At 34.2% G+C, this 27,006-nt stretch overlaps 1 protein-coding gene across 1 annotated transcript in view; it reads right to left on the minus strand.

Moving 5' to 3' along the window:
- Positions 1-27,006, minus strand: part of DHTKD1 (dehydrogenase E1 and transketolase domain containing 1) — a 67,584-nt gene that overhangs the window by 10,825 nt on the left and 29,753 nt on the right. The window contains exons 6-13 of the mRNA XM_074268644.1: positions 23,482-23,653; positions 21,872-22,070; positions 10,991-11,303; positions 10,463-10,547; positions 9,499-9,638; positions 7,574-7,724; positions 5,382-5,488; positions 1,362-1,526 (exon numbers count right to left, since the gene is read on the minus strand). Coding sequence (XP_074124745.1) covers positions 1,362-1,526; positions 5,382-5,488; positions 7,574-7,724; positions 9,499-9,638; positions 10,463-10,547; positions 10,991-11,303; positions 21,872-22,070; positions 23,482-23,653 — 1,332 coding nt within the window. The remainder of the gene's footprint in view (positions 1-1,361; positions 1,527-5,381; positions 5,489-7,573; positions 7,725-9,498; positions 9,639-10,462; positions 10,548-10,990; positions 11,304-21,871; positions 22,071-23,481; positions 23,654-27,006) is intronic.

Here is a 27,006-nt window from a genome sequence, read left to right on the forward strand (position 1 = left end):
AAGTATTTTTCCCTTAACAGATAATCTGTATAATCCAAAAACAACAGTATAATAATAGTCACTCTTATGCCCATCAACATAATGTTAATTAGCTTTCCTTCCCACTAAATAAACTAGCTAAATAGTACCCTTCCTATATGTTGGAAATAGCAGCACAATTACTCACAAATTAACTTCATCTTCCAATAGATTTCATTACTGTACCAGTAGCCATGGGAAGATCTAAGAAGAATCTTCTCTGTTTTATGCGAAGTATCTCTGGCATGACCTTTCCACAATATTTCAGTAGGCAGGGAATTTGATTCCTTAATGATCTAATGAGCTTTGCATTCTTCTCTAGCTAAATAACATTATCCTAATCTTAACCAAATATCTGAAAGAGCATTTGGTTAGGCACAGGGTCTCTGGGTGAAAAAATGTAGGAAGGACTTAAGTGTATCATGATTATTAATAAAATAATTCAAGTGTGGGTCACATCAATGGTGGCATATAAGTATCAGCTTTACTCCCAAAACTAGGGAAAAAATTATCTATAGCTGCCACTTCTTTCCCATCTCCTGCCACCTCTCCTCATAAGCACTATTGCAGTATTCCTTCCTGTTGATTCCATGGCAAATCCTGGGAAAAGGTGTGATGCTTTCAGAGAACTAGGAGGCTTATAAATAAAAGAGAATATATTGAATACAGAAGCAAATGGTCCAGTCTATCTTATGTGCTGGCTTTGAACAAAAACACTATCCTTGATACTGTTTGAAATTTTCAACTACACTTGATTTTCTACTCAATTAGAAATTTGTTGGCTTAAACAACAATACCCTGTTCAGAATTCACTTACCTCTGAGTGGTGAAAGAGATATCAATTTGCACATGAATGTGAATTTATAGAAAAATAGCCTTCCTTTTTTATGACATCTCTGCTTATTAAAACAAGATTCTATTTAAATAGTTTGTTTCCCATATAAACCCTATAAACTCATCTAAAAGTGTTGCATAACACCTACTTACTTCAATATATTCCAAGTCTACTACTAGAATATTAAAAATCAATAGATCAATGAACTTCTTCATATATGCATGAACTAGAATTTTGCAAGCAGTTTCTTAAGATAGTTAACCAACTAACCTACTAGTTAACTAATCACTCTAATTTTATCCAGACTGATCTTCTCCATCATCACAAATAATTGAGAACTAAGTATATTTCTGTACTTATGTAAAGAAATGAAATCAGCTGGACAATTCCAGAGAGCTTTAGAAATCCTTAAGAAAATGAATTAACTTTGGGAAAGAAAATAATGGAAGTGTGCCAATAAGTGTAAAGAAATAATGGAGACTGTGTTTGCTAGGTTTTTCCTACTTACAGGGAATCTAAGTAGTATTTTTGGAGATGCAACAATGAGGGGTTTCCTGAAGTTCCGAATCATCTGTCTTCGGAGCAAGTGAAAATATTGGGCTGGGGTAGTCGGGTGCACCACAAACATGTTGACATTATCTCCATCCACGCCTTCTTCCACACTGTCACACATCTGAGAAGTGAAGGAAAAAAAAAAAAAAAAGAAAATGGTAAAATGAAAAACTGCTCCATCAATATTTTCTTTTTCTTTTTTTTTTTAAATTTTTTTTCCCCTGAGGCTGGGGTTAAGTGACTTGCCCAGGGTCACACAGCTAGGAAGTGTTAAGTGTCTGAGACCAGATTTGAACTTGGGTCCTCCTGAATTCAAGGCTGGTGCTCTATCCACTGTGCCCACCTAGCTGCCCCCATCAATATTTTCAACTACAAATTCCATTTTAAAAAGGGAGGAAAATAATATTTCTTTTTTTCTTCCATAATATGGAATGATCCCTGAAAAGAGAAGCTGATGTTGGCCTAAAGAACTGGTTTTCAAAATATAGCCCCAAAGCATTCACTGCTTCAATTAAAATTCTTTATAGTCCTTTTCTATCTCCCTCTAGATCTGTGTAACTACCTCCTCTTTCCTGTTTTACTTCTAGTGTGGAGAATCTAAGACAGCATGAATTACAAGAGGACAAAAAATAAAAGTGGAAAATACACAAAAGATAACATAAATCTAATTAAACTTTAAAACTGCCTAAGAATGGGGCAGGTAGGTGGCTCAGTGGATAGAGCACCAGCTGTGAAGTCAGGAGGACCTGAGTTCAAATCTAACCTCAGACACATTTCCTAGCTATGTGACCCTGGGCAAGTCACTTAACCCCAATTGCCTAAGGGAAAAAAAAATTGCCTAAGACTTAAGAATAGCATATCTGGTCTATAAAAGCAAATTATAATCAAATATGGAGATATTCTGGGAGCTTTCCTTATTACTGCAGGAAACTTATAGGAGAGACCACTAGTTTAAAGCATGTAAATATAAAGTGTTAAATAGGAAAGAACTTAAGAACTTGAATCATAAGGATAATTTTAATAATTAAGTTCACCTCCTTCAAACAAAGCCCTACATTGTACATAATCCTTCAGATTATCCCAGATGCTAGTATACATTTAGGAAAGCTAAAGTCTAATATAGTTTCCAATCTTTAGGTCATCTAGTAACTAAGAAGCAAAAAAAAAAAAAAAAATTACATATATATATATAAATATATATGTATGTAATGGACTGACAGCAAGAGCATTATTAACAGGACATACTTTATCTTTGAAAAAAAAAAAAAAAGACACCCTCTCCCCTACCCACCTCCTCACTCTTGACACATACACCATATACTCCCCCCCACACACACTAATGTACTCATTCTCATTTTTTCCTCCCATTTAGTCACCCTCTGCCTTGGAGGAGGAAGAAGGAGAATAAGAATGAGAGGGAAAAAAATTTCCCTGTTGTTAAATGGTCACTTGAAATTAGTTCTGATGTAATGACATGAAAATGAGAGAGCATTAACCATTTGTCCTCTATCCAGTTGTCTCTCCCCACCTCATTCCATTTTTCTTTCTTCTAACTACCTTGACTTACAATTTTAAAGCCAACAATGAAATGTTTGGCACTTAGTGAATTCTGGCAATTGCCACCGACAATTGCTTGGCTAAAATGTTAAGAGCATTTTACTGAAGTTTCACTTTATCTCCAATCCTATGAAAAGACATTATAAATTAAGGTGGATTGCCCAACTAATTGTTCTCAACCAAAAAAAATGAAACTTGAAAGAAATGAAAGTCTTAAAAGCAAACATTTCAAAGTTATTGGTCATTTTGAAAATTAACTAAATACCCATCCTGCTCTACTAACATTCAAATGGTGACAGTTTTTATAAAGAAAGTATGTTACAATTCTTTAAGGGCTTTTCTCTTTAAATTTCACTTTTCTTTTATGGGACAAGCATAAATGAAAGGCAGAGGTTATATCATAGTATCATAGATGTGAGGGGGAAAGGAACCTGGGAAGTCATCAACTCCAACATCTTTATTTTAGAGATGAGGAATTTAAGTGACTTTTCCAATGTCATAGAAATAGTACCAAAAGCAAGATTTGAACATAGTCTCCTGACTCAAAAGAAAGGGGTCTTATTCTCCAACTGTAAATGGTCACATGATAAGCCCAAGCAATTTGCAAGGAAATAAATCCAAAATAACAGTCAATGGCCATATGAAAAAAAAAAAGTTCTAAATCACTAAAAATTAGAAAAATGACTATTAAAACAATTCAAAGAATCAGATCAGCAAAGTTAACAAAAAAGAAAGATGACAAATGATGGTGGGGTGTAAGAAGAAACCATGCACATTAACAGGATTTTAATGGAACTGTGAATTAGGATACTTTGCCCCCCAAAGTTACTAAATTGTGCTTACTTCTTAACTAAGGTAGCATTACTAGATCTATGCTTCAAAGAGATCAAAGAAAGAAGAATGCATATGCATAAAATATTTATAAAACCTCTTTTTGTGGTAGTAAAGAACTGGAAATTAAAGGAGCACCCACCAATTAGAATATAGATTATAGCATATGAATATAATAGAATACTATTGCGCCATAAGAAATGATAAAAATAATGATTTCACCTGGGAAAATCTGTATGAACTGGTGCAGAGTAAAATGAGCAGAACCAGAAGAACAATTTTGTACTATAATAATAATATTACAAAAGGAAAACTTTGAAAGACTTAAGAACTCTGATCAATGCAAAGACAAACTCCTATTAAAAAAAAAAAAAACCCAAAAAACAAACAAACAAAAAAAACCCTCAGTGATGAATGCTGTCTACCTCCTGAGAGAGTTGATAGATACGAGATACATATTTGGATATGGCCAATGTGTAGGAATTTGTTTTGCTTGACTAAGGGTTTGGTTTTTCTTTTTTTTTCCCTTCAAAGCAAAGGGGGGAGGTAGGGAAAAGTTTGTTAACTGAAAAAAGGAAAGCAAAGTGCTTAATTTGGGAGTAAGCTGCTTTTTGAATTGCTATGGATTACCACAGATCACTTCTATTAATAATATGTATCTTTAACCAAATGAAGAAAATCTTCAGTAAAGTGTGAGTTTAATAAAGGTTGTTAGAATAGTAATCAGTCCAAAAATATTAGGAAAAAAATTATGCAATGACAAAAAGTATGTGTTTGTAAAAGTTGGACTTTCCATATTTATCATATTTTCATATATCTAAAAAAAGAGTCTTGTAAACCTTCAAGTGCTTCACAAATATGAACTATTATATTTGTGGTCTATTTTCTTCAGCTGCCTTACTCTAGTTTTCAGCCATGGCTGAAAAGCAGCCTGAGCAAGGGAAATGTGATTTGGGTCATTTTAACCAATCAACCAAAGAAGTCTGAAAATCTTGCTTTGCACATTGAATTAAAGGTATTCAAACTGCAACAATACCAAGAGAGATCCTAATCCAATGAATCTCAGAATCATCCCTGGCTAAGTATTCATCTGCACTAGGTCTCTTAAGCCATCAGCAGGAAGTGACCCTACCTTGTTCAAAACAACCTCATATTAACCCCCTTTTATATTAAATTATATAGAGCATTTATTATAATTTTGACATTCTGCTTACTTATATGTTCATATATTATTTAAAAATACTTATTTTACATGCATTTAATTTAATCTCTTCTCATTGACCCTCTCTAATTTTACAATGATGAAAAAAATGAAAAAATATAACTCTCATCATAAAAATGCACAGTTCAAGCAAAATAAATTCCCACTTAGTGATGCCTGAAAACATGTCTCTCTCTGCACCTCTCTGGTAGAGGTAGGTGACATTAATTTTCAGTCTGCAGAACTTGTCAGCACTCAACAGTTTTCAAAATTGAAACAAAAAATTCTTATGAGAAAAAGCAGCTCCTGAAATTTGGGTCTTTGGTTTGTTTGTTTGGGTTTTTGTTATTGTTGTTGTTTTTGACAGTTATCCACATTCAAACCTACCTGTAGGAAACGCTCCATTCTACAGGAAGAATGGTCTGGTCCAGCCCCATCATAACCATGTGGAAGGAGAATTACAATCCCACTCTGAAGAAGCCATTTGGATTCACCTGTGAAAGATACAGGAAAGGAGAACTGGACTTGGCAGAACAACGTGCATATGGATGTGACTAATGGAACAAATGCTACCATCCCCTCAATTCCCAGAAATCAATATTATTTTAGTTCATTAAAACTGCAATTTATATAGCAGTCTAGTTTAATTTATTAAATGTACTCAGTCCTGTGGCAGCTTAATAAAAATAGTCTCATTGGTAGAGATATCAGCTAACAACCCCAAGCAGGAAAGCGAATGGGAACTGAGCCTAGTTAACTACTAAACAAAATCCAAAGTTAAACAAGCTTGCTTCTGGAACAAGGAAGATTATTCCACCACTAGGAAATACACACATAGTTCTTAAACCAAGTTCTTAAGTAGAAAGAACCTAAAACATTAGTGTAACTAACAGCTGAAATTTATATAGTACTTTAAGGTTTGCAAAATGCTAAAATACTAACTGGTATATATTGCATACTTTAATTTGTTTGATCTTCATAACAATTTCATTTTTGTATCCCCATTATACAGATAAGTCAAATGAGGCAGATAGAAGTTAAGTGACTTGCCCAAGATCACTCAGTTAATAACCGTTTGAGCCTGATCTTTCTGATTCCAGGCTAAGAACTATTCTATTGTTTTATCTAGATGCCTAAAACAGGGTTAGACACTTTTATTTTTTTGTCATCTACTTTAAATATTGGTGGCAGGTAGATGACATCTCATCACCCACATGGATTTGTGATTTCATCAATTAAAATATTCCTTCCAGTAATCCAATGATAAGCCACATATGTCTGTCAATTTCAGGTGATTCTTGTCAAGTATCCCCAATATTTATATGGCATATGCAGATACGAGAGATAGAGTGTACAAAGAACTGGCCTGAGATAGGAAGACCTAGAGTTAAGCTCAGTTTCTGACACAGACTGACTATATAATCCTAGATGGACCTTTTGGCACCCCTGGTAATTGAGGTTATGTTGCAAAGGAAGGTGCCCATCCACATTGGTAGAGAAAGTTTCTCAATAGGAGATCCATACACTGATGAAATTACAAGTTTAGACAAAATGTTTATATATAAATACATGTATATGCATATTAGAATACATGTTGTGTAATTATACCTACTACGTATATTAATCTAAATAATCAATTTCTAATTATCCACATTACTATTTAAATACATATATCTCAGAAATTGTTACCCATTAGATTCGCAGTCAGAACTACCTCCATCCTCCCAAAGCTGGGGAGACTATCCATGAGAAACATGGGGAGTGACTATGATATGATAACTCAGTGGTATTGCCAATCACCATGTTATCAGGAGACTGGAGATAATTCTCACAACAGATTTCAGTTGCTAAATCCTTAAAATTAATAAGGTTAACAAAAACTTTCTTGGGGCATTGAGGTAAATGGATGCAGGAATTATGCCACAAGGACTAATATATCTGGGCAACAGACTAGTACTATAGGAGAGCATTTTATAGTATCACAGGCTTTAGAGTTGGGAGGAGCCCTAGAAGTGACATAGTCTAACCCTTTCATTTTACAGATGAAGAAACCGAGGCTCTAATTCTCTCTATGGAGAATTCTCATTTTTTCATGAATTAATATGCTTGGATATGCTATAGAATTCCTTAGGTAGGTGGCTGATCATAGCCTTAAAACCATGGAGTCAATTTTTTGCAGTTTTCAATTATTTATATTAGTATAAATCTCCACTAGAGTGGATAATAAAGGGCTGATTATAGTATAAAGCAAAGAAAGGCAATATTATGAAATATAATGCCTTAGTCACATCCAAGTTATAAGCAAATGCAAGAAATATGGAATAATATATAGAAGGATTAACCAATAAAGGATTTAAAAGCAATCCTCAACCATCTGATACATGAACTCCTTAATCCTAAATATAGAAAATGACAACAGGGCATGGGGAAGTATGAATAGTCTATAGTACTATTTTCTGCTCCAGGAAATAGTATTTACAAAATAAAAGTATATCCATTTTAATAATCCAAAAAATTTCCTGCTAGTGCTTGGCAAAATGCCATATATCCAGCAGGTAGTAGCCAATGTTACTACTAACCTCCAGAGATGAATGTGTCAAATATAATCTGGGCTCCATTGAAGAAGTCACCAAACTGAGCCTCCCAAATAGGCAGTAACTTGGGACTCTCGATGCTCATTCCATATTCAAACCCCAGTACAGCCTCTTCTGACAGAGGACTATTGCTCACCTAATTTGGCAAAAATAACATAAAAGGAGGAGATAAGAGACACATGGCCATACAGGTCAGGAGTGAAGCATTTTCCTCAGAATATTATAAAAGACAGGAACCATCTGAGAAGCTCAAAAGAAAGGCTTTTTTTGCATGCTTCCTCAAACTATTCTCACTTAAGGAAGTTGCTGTTTAGTAGGTTAAGGGAGAAAGAAAGAAGATAAGAAGTAAAGGGGTATATTATCTGCTTTGTACAAGGATAAGCACTGTACATAAGCTTTCAAGCTACTATAATTATAACAAAGTCGGGTAAATCATAAAACAAAAGACTACTCTTCATTAGATATCTACAGTTGTAACATCGAACTGGTATTTGGAATTTTCAAGTTCATTGAGAATGCTCGTAGTTGGGGGAGAAGGGTTTTTATGGCAAGGGTCCATCATAAAAAGAATCTGTTCAAGATGTACTTCTTCCAGGAAGTCTTACCTATTTAATAACATCTCATGTCTTATATTGCCTAGACAATTCTAAATTTAATTTGTATTGTGTCATGTTTCACTTAGATATCTCTTCAGACTTAGCTCAAGAGCCACATTTGACACGAAGCCTTATGTAATCTTGAGATTCTGGTATCTATTATTTTTGTATATGGCTATAAATAGTACATGTCTATTCTGACTATAAGCTCCCTGAGGACAGAAATTGTTCCACTTGAATTTGTATCCTTAGCATTTAATATGCTCACATACTAAGTAGGAGCCTAATAACATATATAACCTAATAACATAAACAACTATACATCATGTCTGTTGATGGGGCAGGCCTGATTTAGGAAGATCTAGTAGTTCCAAGTTTGAGATTGGAATAGAAAGCAAAATTCAAAGATCATCTAATAGTTAAGGAAGGAAGTTTCCTTAGTTATAAGAATGTAAAGGATACCCAGCAAGGATCAAGCTCTAATTTGGACAATCATGTCCCCTTCATCTATTTACAGAAATATGTTTGGTCAGGCAAATATAGTCAGCAGGTTGCAATTGTACAGCTATGGGATACCACCCAGTTTTCACTAACTCAAGTCAACCCAATAAACATTTGCTAAGCATCTACAATATACCAGGCATGGGACTAAATAACTCCTCATGGACTGGCCTCTTTCATGCTTAGGCAATGGGAAAATCATGGCTCAAGCCTTAAACCCCAAACCAATGAAATCTCTTGGACAGCTTTCTTTCCTTTTAGGAGGAAGAAGAAGCATAAGCTACATAGCCTGGTATTTATTATTACCACCATAATGTATGTATGTTGCCTCACCTAATAATCCCTAATAAAGACAGAGGTTATAGCATCTATTTCTATTACTTCCAAAATGCATAGTACATTTCTTTGCATGTCATTTTTGCCAGTCTCTACAAAGACATATGTAATTATCAACTCCTCCAAGGAAACAGATATCTAATTCATACTGAGTGCTTACAAAGAACTACTTGATTACAAACTGAAAAGGAAAGGTTTGAGGTAAAAATTGGACTTTTAGAAGTGATTTCAAGATAGCTAAGGTGGACTCCCAAAATGGTAAATGGTTGTCAACATTCCAGACCAGATTGTATATACATATTGTATAAATTTTGAGTTCTTTGTATAAAAGAATTTATTGTATAAATTTCTTTAGCTATCAGAACATGTCCTTTTGATTATAAACTTGGAAAATTTGAACCATCCTTTCTTGTGCCCTATTTTCTCCATTTGCTGTTTATAAGCTTATCATTGGACCAGATAACTGAAACATCATACTTCTAAGAAACCCTTCTGATTAGGATCCATATGGTTCAGAGGGATATATGTGTCATCTGTTTTCTGGCAAACAATCATTGCATGTCTCTGGCTGAAGGTTCCACGACCAACATCTTGTCCACTCAGACGAACATTAAAACCTTGAGCAAGAAAGAAAAGACAAAATAAGATCAGAAGTCCATGAATATTATTCTTAGAGATAAAGAATTATGATGCTAAATAGTTAATATATTAGCAGACAGACTGAGTTTCATAATCCTTTTTAAGTCAACATACTAGGTGTGCCTATTAAAAAATTGTAATATAGGAGCAGCTAGGTAGCACAGTAGATAGAGCATCAGCCCTGAAGTCAGGAGGACCTGAGTTCAAATCTGACCTCAGACACTTTTAACACTTCCTATCTGTGTGACCCTGGGCAAGTCACTTAACCCCAATTGCCTCAGCTAAAAAAAAACTGAGATATGGTCATACGTACAGAGACATATAAACATGGTTCAGAAGTATGAGTATAAATCTTAATCACACATTCTATACATTTTGTAAAATGATCTTTCAAAAAAATTAAATATTACTTTTAGGCATAACCAACATGGGAATTTGTTTTACTTAACTATATTTATTTGTTACAAGTGTTTGATTTTTCTCTTTTTGAGGGAGGATGATGGTGGATGATAGAATAATGGTTTGATAATTGACAATAAATGCAACTGAACTTTAAAAAATTGTCTCAGCACTAGATTTTTTAGCTCTGATTGCTTTTTCTTTAAAGGCTCTCTAATACTGTCTTCTGTTTTTGCTGTCTTTGGGTCAATTTGTCAAGTAGTGAAGTGAATTTTATATATTTTTTACATTTCAATTAATTCTTCCAGTCAATGAAAAAAAGGATATATCAGAGAGATAAAATTTTACAAGAAAATACTCTTTGTTTTAATGAACTGAGCAATAAACCAGAGATGTGTCTTACCTTGAGCAAGTAATGAGCCCAAGGCTAGAGCTTCTGCAGTGGCCCAGTCTAACTTCATTCCTTCCTTTATTTTCTCTATCCTGGACTGCATATTAAGGGAGGGGGAGTAGAAAAAAAATGAAATGGATCACATTTAGCTTCATCAGTTTGATCTTAAATATTTCTATTAATAATAGCCTTCTATAATTTTTGTATTTCAATTCTCAAGTCTACAGAAAATTCAATAATTACAAATTTAATCATAAATATATAGAAATATATCAAGCCATTTTTCTCTTTTTTGTATGGGTTGTTTTTAATTTTTATGTGCCTAATCAAATAAAAATGGGTTATGTTTAATTTAAACCCCCACCAGAATTGATTGTGCTATCTCCAGAATCAAAGTAGAGAAAAGGGATAGGCAAGATGTGGATTTAATGTGAACTAAGATAATTATTCAAAAATGAATAGTACAGATTCTCTACATGAGCTGAACAAAGTAAATGAAACAGTGGTCAGACATATAAATGCTCAGTGATAAAAACCTACCTGAACATGGGTCTTTAGAAGGTGACTGTGCAACTGAAGTTCCTCAGGGACTTCCACAGACTTTCCTCCGACAAATCTCAACAGATCAGTGGGTACTCCAGTGTCCCAGGTGGTGATCCTGGCAGAAGGTTCCACTAGACCCCGCCAATGGGCTTGCAGATTAGTAGCAGGCGGGCTATAAAGTGTCATATTAGCCAGGTGATCACTTAGCTTAGAATAGTAAGAGGTCTTTATTTCAGACACTTCATCCTGGGTCATAAGTCCATGGGCAATAAGGGTCTCTGCATAAGTATCTGGGATGCTCTTTCGTGATCTGTTCAGGAGATAAAAAAAAAAATTAAAAGAATAAGCAAGTTTGAAAGCCTCTAAAATTATAAATAGCTCTCACCAGGATAAATCCCTTCTGCCAGACAAGCAACAAAAAAAGCATTTATACTTACCTTACTATTTCTAAATATATCTTGGAGGGAGATTGAATAGTTTTGTTTTGTTTTTTTATTCCTGAGGGCTGGTAAATTTTCAGTGGTTCAAAAAATGAAAATAAATGTTGCAAAACTATGAAGAACAACCTTAAGACCAAAGAAAAAATGTGAAAATACCTTCTTTCATTTTTTTTGAAGAATTAGAATGTATGTCAAAAATATTAGGTGTCAGATATTTTGGATATGTTGATAGGTATTACTAATATGTTCTCTTCTACCTTTTAAAAGATTCTTTGTTACAAGGGAAAAGGAGAGGGAGGTATACGGGGGAAGTTTGAATGATGTGAAACTAAAAAAAATGTTAATTAAAATCTTTTTTAAGATTTTGGTGGTTATTTGTAGGAATAACCTAGCTTGTTTACCTAGAATCCAATTGTGCTTATATAATAGGAAAGAAATGAATAGATAAACAAATAAGTAATAAATATATAAATTAATATGGATTAGAGTCCAAGTTTTATATTCCTAAATGTTGCTATTTTAAGAAACAAATATGATATGGCATATTGGATCCTTCTGTCCTTACTCAGAACCCTTTTATGTCCATCTTCTCAAAATATAATGTGAGCAGCTTTTCTCTACACTATTATGAACTATACAATGGAGTAGTCACCTATCCCTAAGGTCCCATTTTTACTTCAGCTACTTTTTTAGTCAAAATAGCATATATATCTTTGGGGTGTCCTACCTATTTAAGGATGAAATTATCTTTAATAAAGTCACAGACTTGTCAGTTGCTTAATATTTAGGAATCAGAGAGAGAGGAAGCACTCAAAGTATTCATCTAAAACCGAATGGATGATAGGAACCCTAAGGATCTGCTAGTGAATTCCTTAATATGATCTTAATAGGACCTTGAAAAATAACTCTGAGGGGAAAGCATCCATCCTCTTCTTAATGTCTCCAGGGAAAATGATTCTACACCCCCCAACCCCCCCAGTTAATTCACTGTCAGCTTAATTGTCTTCCTTCTATTTAAAAGAATAGATGATATAAGCAATAGCTAATTTCACCATCTATTCCATGACAAGACCCTTACAAGACCCTTCACCTATTTGAGGCCTTCCTCCCACACTGGCTTATATTTAATTCTGTGTACATATTTGTATTTATTCACTTTATTCTTTGTGTATATATACATACATACTTACTTACACACCTGTAGTCACTCCCCCTTCTTTGCCCCACTCCCCACTTTCCCACCTTCTGTCCATTAGAAGGATATAAATAAGGTCCTTGCCAGTAAGAATTGTTTCACTCATTGTATCCCCAGAGCATGATGCTTGGCATATTGTGCATGCTTCACAAATAGTGGCTGATTGAGATTTAAGGATGCAGAGAAGTTACAATCCAAGGAAATATAGAGAAGGTTCTGTAGAAGAGTGACAAATTAAAACAAAAGTATGTAGACCTTACATTTCATCTTATATGATAATTCATTGCTTCTCTGTGGTAAATAAATTAAGGTTCACTTCCCAAGGATGATCTGAGAGCCCATGAAAAGAAGGCTTTGAGGAATGGTACCAAGGTGAAATAAGGTGTGTATTAAGTAATTTCAAGTAATTGGATTTCATCTTTTGTCCTTGTGTTTTGTAGCCTTAAATCTGTCTCTCATAGAAATTAAGACTTATCTCCCAAGTTAGACCAAAGAGGCAAACATTCAGAGGAATAGAAGGAGCTGCCTGGAATTAGCAGCAGGATAAATTAAGGGGAGAGACTATCTTGATTTCATGTTTTGAATCTCTCACCTTACTAAAAAAAAAAAAAAAAAAAAAAAAAAAAAAAACAGTTTTTAGTGATACTAAAAGAATACTCTACTCAAGTCTACACCACAGAAATACCAAATACAAAACAGAAGAAATAAACACAGAGGATAGAACCAGCAATTCATAGAAGCCATTATCTAAGAAAAGAAACACCAATAAATCCCATGGCCTCAAATTTTATACATCTTTAATTAATGCATCTTATAAGCATTAATGCAATCAATGCTTTAATGCACAAAGTATGGTTAGTGAATATTCTAATTTTAATTCTAATGTCAGGAGACAAATTTGACCTCTACATGGAAACTTGGTAGGATGGAATTTCTGACAGCAGGGTGTGCTCTAGTCCAAGGAAACAAAATAGATAATGAAAAAGCTTTGCATTTTTAGAATATACATTCATGTAAGATAATCTAGGAAAATTGAGAGGTAAAACATGGTAAAGATGGAAAATGAATGGATGTCCATCAATTGGAGAATGGTTGGGTAAATTATGGTATATGAATGTTATGGAATATTCTTGTTCTGTAAGAAATGACCAACAGGAGGAATACAGAGAGGCTTGGAGAGACTTACATCAACTGATGCTGAGTGAAATGAGCAGAACTAGGGGATCATTATACACTTCAACAATGATACTGTATGAGGATGTATTCTGATGGAAGTGGATATCTTCAACATAGAGAAGAGCTAATCCAATTCCAATTGATCAATGATGGACAGAATCAGCTACATCCAGAAAAGGAACACTGGGAAATTAGTGTAAACTGTGAGCATTGTTTTTTTGTTTTGTTTTGTTTTGTTTCTCTTCCCAGATTATTTTTACCTTCCGAATACAATCCTTCCTTTGCAACAGCAACAACAACAAAATTCGGTTCTGCACATATATATTGTACCTAGGATATACTATAAGATATTTAATATGTATGGGAATGCCTGCCATCTAGGGGAGGGGGTGGAGGGAAGGAGGGGAAAAACTCAGAACAGAAGGGAGTACAAGGGATAATGTTGTAAAAAAAAAAATTTACCTATGCATATGTACTGTCAAAGAAAATGTTATAATTATAAAAATTAATAACAAAGAAAAAAAACACGGTAAGGAAATTTGATTAAGGCAAAGAGAAATAAAAAGAGAAATGATATTGTTGCAGGGGCAGAGGCATTGTATCAATTTGCCTCTCCCTTCTGGCAGAGAAGTGATGAACTTAAAAAAATGAAGAAACAAACACTTTTAGACATGGTCAGTGTGGGAATTTGTTGTATTGACTATGAATGTTTATGAGGAGAGTTTTTTTTTTTTAAAGTATGTCCTAGCATTTCAAAGACATTTGAAATTTGAAATCAGATTGCAAAAATGGATTACACTTGGGGAGAATACAGGTCTTTTAAACCAACAGGGCTGTGTCCAGTGCAAACAACTCCAATGTAATTGCCAGATGATGAGAAGAGATTTAGAAAGTGGTAAATAGAAGGAATCAAATGGGTGCCAACGAGTCATATTCGCCTTGTCCATCAGAGAGAGACAAAAAAAGAGAAAGACCTCAAAACAAAGGATAAAATCTAAGAAACATCTGACACTGAAAGAGCACGGCTAATAAGAAGACTGTTAAAGAACTTTAAAACCAGAAGGAATCATTGGACTTCCTAACACAAGATGAGACTAATGGACAATGGACTTATGGACATTTATAAATTTTCAATTTATGATTATTTGATCATGTTATTTGATCATGTTACTGTGTTACTATGGATTTATGTAATCTATGTAATTATGTGTAATGCCTCCCCTACTGATGGATTTATGTTTCAAGGTCATGACCACCCTATGTTCTAAATCAAAAGAAAGGGGGAGATGTTAGGTTCTTACTAAATGCTAAGTTGGTACTTGACAATTCTTTAGTTCTGGCCTTTCCTGGAGAAGAGCTTGCATGCTTAAGAGGAGCAAGTTCATTGGTTGGAGTACTTCTTCCCAGAAGCCCTTGCATTATCCCACGCCCATTCTCTGGGAGGATAAAAGAGGACAGCACTCCAAAGATAGAAAGAGTCTCTGCTCTACATCAGGCTTGACGGGCGGCTCTCTGCAGGAAGGGAAGTCACTTCTCTGGACAAGAGTTAACAGCAACTATCTGGAGACAACGGTTCTCTACAGGAAGAAGAATCTATCCAAGAGATTTGAGTTGACAGAGCAGATCTCCTCCCAGAGAGCGATCGGCAGCTTCTGGAGATGACAGCACGTTACAGGTAGAGATAACTTTAAAATAAAACTTAGTTGCTATATTTTTGAAAGATTTAGTCATCTTTAACTTTTTTGATAAATAAAAATAGTGTCTTTTATTACAAAGTAGGATAGTCAAGTCAACAAGCATTGGAAAGGGTCCATTTCAGAGCTAGGAAGATCTAAGTTCAAAACCTGCCTTTAATACATTTTTAGCTATGTAATCCAAGGAAAGTCATTTAATCTTTCAGTGTCCTGAGGAATTCTCTAACACTTGAAGAGAAGAAAAAGTTGCAGGTTTGCATTGGTAAGTGGAATTTACTCATTCAGGAGTCCCCTAAATCAATGAAATAATAATTGCCTCCTTGCTCTTGCTGATCATGCTCAAACTTGTGCACTCTCAGTCATGTGACCTGGGGACTATTAAAAAGGAGGTTGCAGAAGGTGAGAGGAGGGAACTCGAGGGAACTCCAAGGAAGAAAGATGGGAACTCCAGAAGGGAAGGAAGAACGCCAGAAGGGAAGGCTAGAGGGAACGTTAGGGAATACTATGTAAAGAGTTAGAATAAAGACTTGTTGCCGCATACTTGAGTAACTGGGGTGCTCTGTGGTGGAATCTCTAAAGAGGTAGCTCTCTGATTGGGATAATCAGAGCAGAGACTTCTGGTAAAGGTGAGAAACCAGTTGACCCCCCCGCTGAGGTAAGCAGCTGGGAGGTAATACTCTCTGATTCCTAAAAGCAACTGACAAGTCTTTTACTTGTCAAAATATCATCATTAAAGATAATTTCATCCTTAAAAAATTTCATCCTTAGGATGCCCCAAAAGGACATATTATTTTGATTAAAAAAGTAGCTGAAATAAAAACAGGAACAGGTGACTACTCCACTGTATAGTTCATAATAAGGAAATAGAGAAAAGCTGCTCATAATATGACATGCACATTTTAGAAGACTGATATTTACAGAAATGTTACTCAAGGAATGAAATTCTGAAAAACCATGTAGAAATCATTCCAGTAAGAGGGAGAAAAGTGAACTGTTTAAAGAAATGGGTATATATAAACCAGAACTAATTGATAAAGTAGAATTTTAACAATTTATACATGGAAGATGAAAGCAAGGAAAAGTAACAAAAGTAGCAGAATTCTCTAAGAAAGTCATCAGGACAAATTTCAGCAATATGGTTGAGGTGATAGATAAAATAATAACAAAGAGTGGAAAGAAGGGAAACCTTCACAGAAGAAATCTTAGCGGGAAAATCATTTGCCATGTGTGTAGTAATGGGAATTCTTTTGTCAGTATTAATTGGACTGGATGGTTACTGAAATCCATATACAATTCTAAAATTCTGTAAATAAACAAAAAGGTAAATTTTTGTCCTTGTGCCTCATAGCCTTACATCTGTCTCTCATAGAAATTAAGACTTAACCCCCAAGTGAGACCAGAGAGGCTAACATTCAGAGGAATAGAAGAAGCTGCCTGGAAGTAATAGCAAGATAAAATGAGGGAAGAGACTCTTTTGACTTCATGTCTTGAATCTCTCGTCTTATAAAAAAAAAAAAGCAATTTTAATGAGACTAAAAGAATACTCTGTTCTGACAAGTCTGGAACCACAGAAATACCAAATACAAAACAGAAGATATAAACACAGAAGATAGAACCAGCAATTCATAGAAGCCATTATCTAAGAAAAGAAACACCAATAAATCCCATTACATATTATTATATATTATATATATGTTACATATATATATATATATATCACTAATAAGCAAATTTACAGGGTAAAAGAAAGCAAAGTGAAATTAATTGAAGGAAAACAACACCATAATCTACTTTAAAAATCTTTAAAAGAAAAAATGATCACATAACAAGAACTTCCACAGTGGCTTAGAATCACAATAAGATATATAGGAAGATGTAACATCTTTAAGACTGAAAATAGCTGACAAAGAAACTAAATAGCTGTACAAGCACTAATTTCTGGGAACCTGTAATACCCATGCCCATAATATATTGAGAAGCCTTTACATACTTATACTCAAACAAAGGGTTTTACATTTATCATTACTTAGAGATGTTCCTTTGGGAACTTCTTTATTAAGTTTATTTTAATAGAAACTGGGGTGGAGCTACTAGTAATCACTATTTCTTTATATTTAGTATGTTGCAAAATTCTGAGCACAATTTTAAGCTTTTGAAGTAATTAAAACTTAAAGGTACATTAAGACTTGTTCAATATTCTCTACTTGGTGCATTTCCATTTCCAAATCACAGTGGCTGGAATAAGACCTCCTACTCTTTTGTGATTCTATAGGTACAAAAACCCAATCCCTAGGAGAATTTTGGTTCTTGTTTTAAGGAAACTTATTTACCAGTCCCTAAATTCTATGTATAAAGACTTAGATGACTAAAAAATGACCAAGTAAGAAAGGGTAGTATTAAAGGGGAATAAAGGTTTTGGGGGGTATACTAAATTTAGGTTGGGCAGAAGAATCTTTAGTGTTTGGTCTAGGATCTGGTCCAGATATCCTGATTTAATATTATGATCATTCCCATAGGCTGACCCATCAATCTTTTTATTATTAACTCCTATTTCAAAGTCATAATAAAAATTTTCTGTGAAGAAAAATATCATCACCTTCCACTCACCTAACATGGTAGAAGGCAGAATGTTACCTCTTATCATTCTCAAAAACATGTATTTGTGTGGCCAGAGCATATAGAGACTACTTCAATCTCTTGCTCAAACTTCATCAATACTGTCCAGGCCTCTATAGCAGATTAGTTAGGAAGATCCATGGATAAAGCCTGCCATGATTCAATACAGTTGAACCCAAAAGGTGGAATTTAACTGTACCCAAGTTTTGCCAGGGAAGAAAGAGGGGGTGTCATTGGGAGTGGGGCAAAAGGCTAGTCTATCAAACCCACATCTTTAGAAAATTTTCCCTCCCACCCTTCCCTTGATTTTCTCCACTAAGAGAACTTACTGAAGAGGAAATTCATCTTCAGGGCCAAGTATGAAAAACTCTCTGTATAAGCCACCTCAAGAGGGATAAACATCTATATTCAATCTACCTGTTCTAATTTTTTCAGCTGACTTTGCAGGTACAAATCCTCTGTAAATCCTTTCTCTGTAAACTGATGGAACTCTGCAACTAACAAAATCTATTAGACCATACGTTGCTAATGATTTAAAAGTTTGTTGTTTGAAATTCTCTAATGATACCCCAATTTTATTAGTTCTGAAAGCCCACGCGCTCTTCGACTCCTTCGTGGAGGAAGGCATTCCTTAGGGGAAAAAAAGACAGGTCCAGGGACTTCAAGCAGGGCATCCCAATCCTCATCCTCATTCTAGCTCCTATCCTTTAGCCATAGAACCTAATCTCAGCAAGGTTTGACACATTTTCCAATAAAACCTCTGGTTCAAGTCAGAGATTACACTTGCAGCTTATTAGTCCTTCATCCAAGTAAAATCATGTAAAATCAAGTAAATCAAGTATAAAATTATGCATAAACTAGATCCAAAAGTCATTCTGTTATCTTCAGACCATAGTTCTTAAAAATCAAAAGTACATTAATCTCTGCTTCTAATTGCTGAATATATAAAAATAATTTCTTTTTTCTTTACAATTTTTACATTGTCATTCAGCTTTTACAAAATCTATTAATAACATCCAGGGAATACTTAATTGTGTTGTATCTCAATAGACCCAATCAAGTTCTTTAAATATGCACTGGGCTAGCCTACAGTTTAGTGAAACTTTTTACCCCATTGAGAGAGCTCTTTAAGTGTTCCTAACAATTGCAGTTATAGCTACAGGATGTTATGCTTCTGTATCTGGCTATCTAATTGTCAAAAGCTCCCTTTCTTCTGTACCATTTCTCACATACACACACATGCATGCACTCACACAGAGACACCCCATTTCAACAATGAATTTAATCACAAAGTCATGTCAAACAACCTCAGATCAAGTATTAGAAAATTAGAAAGTATTAGAATTCAAAGAGACTCATGAACCATAATTATGCAATAAAAACAACTATATTTAAGATTTAAAGTTGGATGAAGCTACTCTCCTCTGTCTCTGTATTCATTATGGTAACATTCTACACCAAGTCAGAAAATCACAAGGTAGAAGAAATTTAAAAATTCAACACCAAGTTCCCATAGGTTGTGTCTTTGACAAAGAAACCAAAGTAATCATGATTCCAAGAAAAAATATCCTCTTCACCTCTATAAAGGAAAGCTAGCCTAGTCTACACAAAACAGGCATTGCTGTGATCATACTTGTTCATAGATCAAGGAGCCTAAATGAAATATTATGAGAAAATTTCCTGGACACCTAAGAACTATCAGGATAATGGTTCAACAACCAGTTGGTTTAGTCACTTTAGAGTTCAGTCACTCAAAAATATAATGGCCAAACTCATAATGTTTAGATTTAAACAAAAAAAGTTATTTATGGAAATAGGTAGATAGTGCACATACTGAGAGATGGCAGTTTGAACAATAAAGAGTAAAGAATAGGTTGGAATATAATATGTTGAAAAACAAAGGAAAAATCACTAGTACTATATAAGATAATTGATCCTAAAAGACAACTAATATTCCTAGGGGGGAGAAGAAAGATGGATTTTTAATGTAATTTATGATTTTAAGCATTAATTGCAATAATCTGAGTTGAGATCAGTTTTTTTTTTTTTTTTTTTTTTTTTTTTTAGTTACAAACTCAGTAGACAAAAGGAAAAGGAGGAAAAATTCAAATATTTTTAAAGGATTCAGCTAATGGGTCAATATTAACATAGTAAAAGGAAATGATTGTGACTCCTCTGTATCATCATGACAACCAAAAAAACAGTTACAAGTTTAGATGAGAAGCATCAAACGCATAGCCCACTGCACATAGGCCTGATCCAGATTAAAATGTAATTGAAAGAGAGGCAGCTAGGTGGCACTGTGGATTGAGCACTGTCCCTGAAGTCAGGAGGACCCAAATTCTCACTTCAGAAACTTAGTGATTGTTTGACCCTGGGCAAGTCACTTAACCCCAAATGCCTTAAAAGAATGTAATTGAAAGATATTAGACAAAAAATACATAAAAATACAGTGGAACATAGATAATGTTAATATGTAGTTTTCTAAGTCAATATGTAGCCTGCAGGAATCTTTATGTATAGTTAAATGGCCCTTATTTCTATTTGAGTTTGACACCATTAATCCAAATAAATAGGCAAAAATATTGTAGAGAAAGACAAGAGAATAGGATAAAGTGTCTTAATATTTCTTGAAATACAGATGAAATTTTAAAAAATTGAAAAAGTTTCAAGTATGTGAGACATAATAGGAAATGGAGCTCATTAACCACAGTTATCTGAGTTAGGTAAGAAAAGTATAAAAATATTATAATAGTAAAATAGAATAAAGTTATCTAATACTATATTGAACAAGAGATAAAAAAGATGTATGTCTTCAGCTGTGCTTTGGAAAGAACTATATATGGCAGAGATTTAGGTTGCTATAGCTAGCTACCTACAGCTAGATCTTTTGTTTGATTTTTAGAGCAAGATCTATAGACTAGATATTTAGTGTTATTGTTGTTGTTTTTAATGAGATAGAGAGACAGAGAGAGAGAGAGGAGAGAGACAGAGATAGAGACACAGAGAGAAAGACAGAGACAGAGTGAAACAAGGTTGGCTGAGAGGAATACAAATACAGTGATAAGTTTGAATATTAGTGGGCTAGCCATACCCATAAAATGGAAGACTAATAAGTGGATTAGAAAATAAATCCCAACAATTTCTTGCAAAGTAACATATAAAATGAAGATTTGTATAAATTAACAATTACAGGCTAGATTCAAACCTACAATGCTTCACATGAATACCAAAAAAATAAATAAATAAATAAATAACAAAACAAGAATGGGAATCGTGACTTGTAAGAGACAACAATAAAAACTGACTAGAAAGACAAATAAGAAAATTTTATTATACTTAAAAACATCATACTCAATGAAACAATACCATTGCTAAATATGCATGTACTAAAATAAAGATATCTGAATACTTAAAAGAAAAACTAATTGAATTGCAAAATTAATAAACTAGTAAGACTATGAGTTTAGATTACTTCAATATGCCCTCTTCAAACTTACACAAATCTATGCCACATATAAAAATAGATTTTGGGGGGCAGCTAGGTGGCACAGTGGATAGAGCACTAGCCCTGAATTCAGGAGGACCTGAGTTCAAATATGGCCTCAGACACTTAACACTTCCTAGCTGTGTGATCCTGGGCAAGTCACTTAACCCCAATTGCCTTAGCAAAACAAACAAACAAACAAAAAGAATACATAGAAGGCTAGATGTATTTCAATGGGGGATATTAAATGAACATTCCTAATCATCTTACCTAATGATCTTATACATCATGGGATTGGTGAAAAAGGGTTCATCCAATTCATTGTGACCCCATTGCCGGTAGCACAATAAATCTACAATTACATCCTTGCGAAACTGGCGCTGGTATTCCACAGCCAGGCGGGTGGCACGGACCACTTCCTCAGGATCATCTCCATTGACATGGATGACAGCACAGCCAACAATCTTACCTGAAGGAGAGTGTGGCAAGATTAATCAGGCTAGGTAGTATCAAATATGGAAGAAATATTTTTTCAGTCACCAATCAATAAATATTTTATAAGTGACTACTATGTGCTAAGCACTAGGATACAGAGAAAGATTAAGCATTGTTTATTTTTTCAAGGACTTCACAGTCTAATGAGCAAGAGATTGAAGTTTAATATAGTCACAGATCAATTATATTCAAAGTTAATCAAGATGTTTCAACTCATTATGTGAATGGCAGCTTCAAAACACTAAAGTTTCTCCTCATTATCTGAGAATATAAAATTATATAATAGATTCAAAAATATTCTCAGTTTTCAAGCCAAATGTCAACTTAACAGTACTTCTGTGGGCCATTGTGCCATGTCTTAAAAAAATAGAAAAGGAAGGATGAAGAGACCTAATAAATACCTATTGCCCAAATTCTGATATATGTGGACAAACTTTTGAACTTAGTGTCAGTACAAAATATATTGTAGCAATATCTAGACTACTGGAATTGGAGTTGGATACATCCAAAATTGAATAGAAAAAAAAGGACCACACCAAATTGTAGTAGAAGTGTGCAGCAATTATAGTGATCCCAAGTTGCTCTCTGATATATGTGTGTGTGTGTGTGTGTGTGTGTGTATGTGTGTATGCCCACATACAACTTTTAAACAGAAATATGTTTTGGAGATATTATGACTATGAATTATGGAATACTGTACTCACTCAAGAACTAAAATTAAGGTGACTTAAAAGGACAATGGACAGATGGATGGTGGGCATAAAGTAGATTAAATCATGATAATTATAATATATTTTTTGTAAGTTAAGTATATGATCAAAAAGGGAGGACCAGTCATTTAGCAGATATACTAAAGAAAATGTATAATAGAAATAATAGATGGACAGCTTGACTCTTGTACTGATATCCACAAAATTTCAGAACATCTAGAGCAGAACTTCCTAATTTGGACTACACAGACCTCTTAGAGAGTTGACTCTTTTAGGGAAAGTTCATAAACAAATGGGAAAAAAAAATCACATTTTTTAGTTCAACATAATTTATTTCCTTTGTAATCTTTTATGTTTTGTTTTGTGTATTTAAAAACATTATTCTGAAAAGGGATCCATAAACTTTACCAGAGTGCCAAAGGGTCCCTGATATAAAAATATTTAAGAACTCCTTACTAGAATGAAGATTCAAAAAATGTAAGAGAGATAGGTCTTCAATAGAGATGTAGGGGAAAAAGCCAAGAACTACACAAGATGAGGAAGTGTGATTAGAACAGGAGCTATATCCTTCTGAAGAGTGCAGACACATTGAAGAGATCACATACCCACGGAAATAATGCTTTACAAGTCTCTATACAAACACCATGATCGACTCGGCCACCTTCTAGTACCTACCAATGTCACTACAATACAGGGAAGACCTTCCTCTTTCTGCAGGAGTGGTGTAACCCAGCTGGTTATTAACAATTAGATGGATACTTCCACCAATTCTGAAATGTGGGAGATTAGAGAGGGTAAAGGTTTCAGGAACAATCCCTTGACCACAGAAAGAAGCATCACCATGAACCTAAATTTTTTGGGGAAAAAAGGAACATAATAGATTTAAGCATCAGAGGAGATAATAGAGTTTGTTTTTGTTTTTTAAACAGTAATGTTAAAAAAAAATCTAATTGTTATAAGATTTTTCCACAATAATTAAGCTATGACCAAAAGGTGTTTCCCAGGAGTCATTACCACTTGATGCATTCTCTCTGCCTCTACATCACTGTTTATACAAAGCATCCTACTCATTCAAACACATATTCCAGAGCTTACAATGACACATGAGTTCCTATTGGAGAAGGCATAGAACAGTTTGAAAGACAAAAAGGAACATACTAGACAGTATTTTAAAAGCAACAACATTCAGACTCCTTTTCCTTACTTTCTACCTCCAACATTCTTTCACATCAGATGCATATAGATGACATCTAGTTTTCCCTATCTTGCAACTGGTACTATGAACATAGCAGTGGGAGAAGTAAAGGGAAAGCAAATAATTGAGAGGATAGTAGCAATAAGATTGATGAGAGGAATAAGAAGCTATGAAAAAAAAATTTAAGTATTTAATGATCAACCTCACCCGTATTTAATGATCAACCTCACCCTCTTCATGAAGTCCTATTCTAATACTTCATTGTAGCATAGAAGTGACCTTGGGTTCTTAAAGTTTCTGCTATAGAAGTGAAAATTCTAGCAAATCCTAGATTATAGTTTTCCAAAAAGGAGCTCTTTATCTTTTGTCCAAGATTTACCACACCTAAGTGTAATGAGTTGATAAGACCACTATCTATCAGGATTCCTTCTCACCTTACAACATAATTTAGGCTAGATTTTCCTTGAAATGAAATAATCTGTCCTTAGGACTTAATTAGTGCTGGTGGCCAAGGCTCAAGATACTCTTCCCCTGAGTTAGCTTTCCATGGAGCTTCCAGGTCATACTAAAGTGATTTTCTAGTCCCGGAAAGATTGTATACAAAGCTCCACCCATATAGAGTCAAGGCCTTTAGGTATTGGTGAATTTCCCAAGACTATATGAGTCATCAAACCCTGCTCTCCGGCTTATGGAAATGAGAGAGATCAGTAAAAATCATGGCATATATCCATGTTTAGGGTTGAGATATCTTTGTTGATTATCCTATCTATACTACGAACCTCCTTTTATTAACAAAAAGTATGTGTTCACTGAATCAGAGCTGCCTCTAACAAGAGGTTCTGTTTCTACAGGATAAGAAATTTTTTAGTTAAAGCAACTCTTAAATACCAGTTATTCTATTACTGAGGACTGCAATCTGTATGAGTAGAGGAAATACTTGCATTGAAAAAATTACAGATCTGAAAACCTTTAATGCTGAAATAAAAATCACATGGAATATAGCACATTACTTCTCTAGATTGCTCAAATCTTTCAAAAAAAAGACCAGAACCATTATAAATTTTGATCATCAGAAGGTGGATTGGGATGAAAAACTAGGAAACAGGAAAGGTGATAGAATGGATTTTGGGAAAGAATGGCAATCATCCAAATTTTAATCTTGGATATTCTCGAAATATTCTCTGAAACAATTGTCTGAAGATGGGGTCCTAGATAGATCTAAACCAAAGGAAGGACTCTGGATATAGGAAAACCATTGTCATCTTATGGACAAAAGAAAAAAGAGAATAGAAGTTCTAGGGGAAATATAAGCATCAAATCAGCTCTCCACTTAGAATTTGTTTTAAAGCATTCAGTATGAAATGGAGATTAATCATTTCGTATAAAAATCCTCCTTGTGTGTTTTGCTGTGATTATGGAATTGCTGGATTTTTTGGTATTCAGTTCAATGTTTAAAAAAGGAATCCTAGATATTTTAAATGGGAGAAAAATCACTTAGAGGTGAATCTATTTACAAATAGCTACTAAAACATGTGCCTTAATAGTAACTTTGTTTTTGATACTAGTATAGACTATATGAAGATAATGGAGTAGCAAATACACATTAAAGAATCATTGCTGTACAACTTATAATGACACAAAAGACCCAAAGTCAAGAGCCATGTGGTGCTTTCTGGCCTTCGATCTCTTTGTCTACTCTCAAACTTCTTATTTTGACCAAATCCTCTCTTCCGTCTGAATAATCTACTCTCCATTTGCTAACTTCATACCTACAAAATGGCCTAGGGAAAACCAACAACAACTAAGGATCCTTCACTCTCCAATCAGGGATAGGAGCCTTTTCTCTTTCTGATACTCCTAAATAACACTGGAAAAACAATGCTTGTAACCAGTCACTCTCCTCTCTGAATAGATGCCTTCTTAGGCACCCAGCATCTTAATCTCCTGACACACAGGCCAAGAAGCTGCTTTTCTTCCTCACAGCTGGATACTGTTCTTTCAGGATAATGGAGTAAAAGGGAATTCAATAATGGGAAAATGAATCAGACTGCTATTCACTGGGACTTATTTTTAAAAACACATAAACAGAAGTGATTATTCATTTTATCTACTAAGAGAATATGAAACATCTGTTTCTAAATTTCCATCATTTTGTCATGCTCTTATGATTCTTAGCATAAAAATATGCAAGTATTTTCTGTTCTAAAGATATTTTTTCAAGTTTATCTCAACCTGTCCTCCTCAACACACACACATGCCACAGTTTTCAAAAGAAGATAAGCAAAGGGCAAAAAGAAAACAGCAGTGTCAGAAGATTTAGCTATAATGCTACAGATTTCCAGTTGAGAGACTTCTGAAGAAGTCAAAGTTACATAATACAGTTAAAACAAGTCAAGAAATATAAAATTAAAATAGAATTAGAAACATTTGGAAAGAGGAGATATATGAGGCAAGTTAGCCTCAAACATTAGTCACTTGCTAAGCTTTAGTTTTTCTTGTGAGAGGTCAAGTGAGATTTTATACATACACATACTGTTTTCAGAGATCAACCTTCAAATCTTGTCTCTTATTCACAGAAAGACTATGGATAGATCACTTAAATCTGAGAGCTTCAGTTCCTTCATCTATAAAAAAGGGCTAATTCCAACATTGGTGTCTACCATTTACAATTATTAGGAGGATTCAACGAAATAATATAAGCAAAGTATCTGACAGACTGTAAAACTATAATATTATAAATGTAATTTATATTGAATATAATAAAATATTAAATAGTATGATATTTACAAATTTCAAATATTAAAATTATAATGTTTTTTACTATTATCCACTAGGAAAATTTGAATGACTATTTTTTTTTGCTTACAGTTTAATAGAAATAGTATGTTTTATTGATTCCTTGAAACATCCCTGCAAAAAAGGTAAAGGAATATTGCATATACTATCAGATATTGCTGTTATGTTGACCTGTTTTACTGAAATGCTTTTTTTCTTCTTTGTTTTTT

The sequence above is a fragment of the Sminthopsis crassicaudata genome, chromosome 5 (assembly GCF_048593235.1).
Source record: "Sminthopsis crassicaudata isolate SCR6 chromosome 5, ASM4859323v1, whole genome shotgun sequence".
Lineage (NCBI taxonomy): Eukaryota > Metazoa > Chordata > Mammalia > Dasyuromorphia > Dasyuridae > Sminthopsis > Sminthopsis crassicaudata.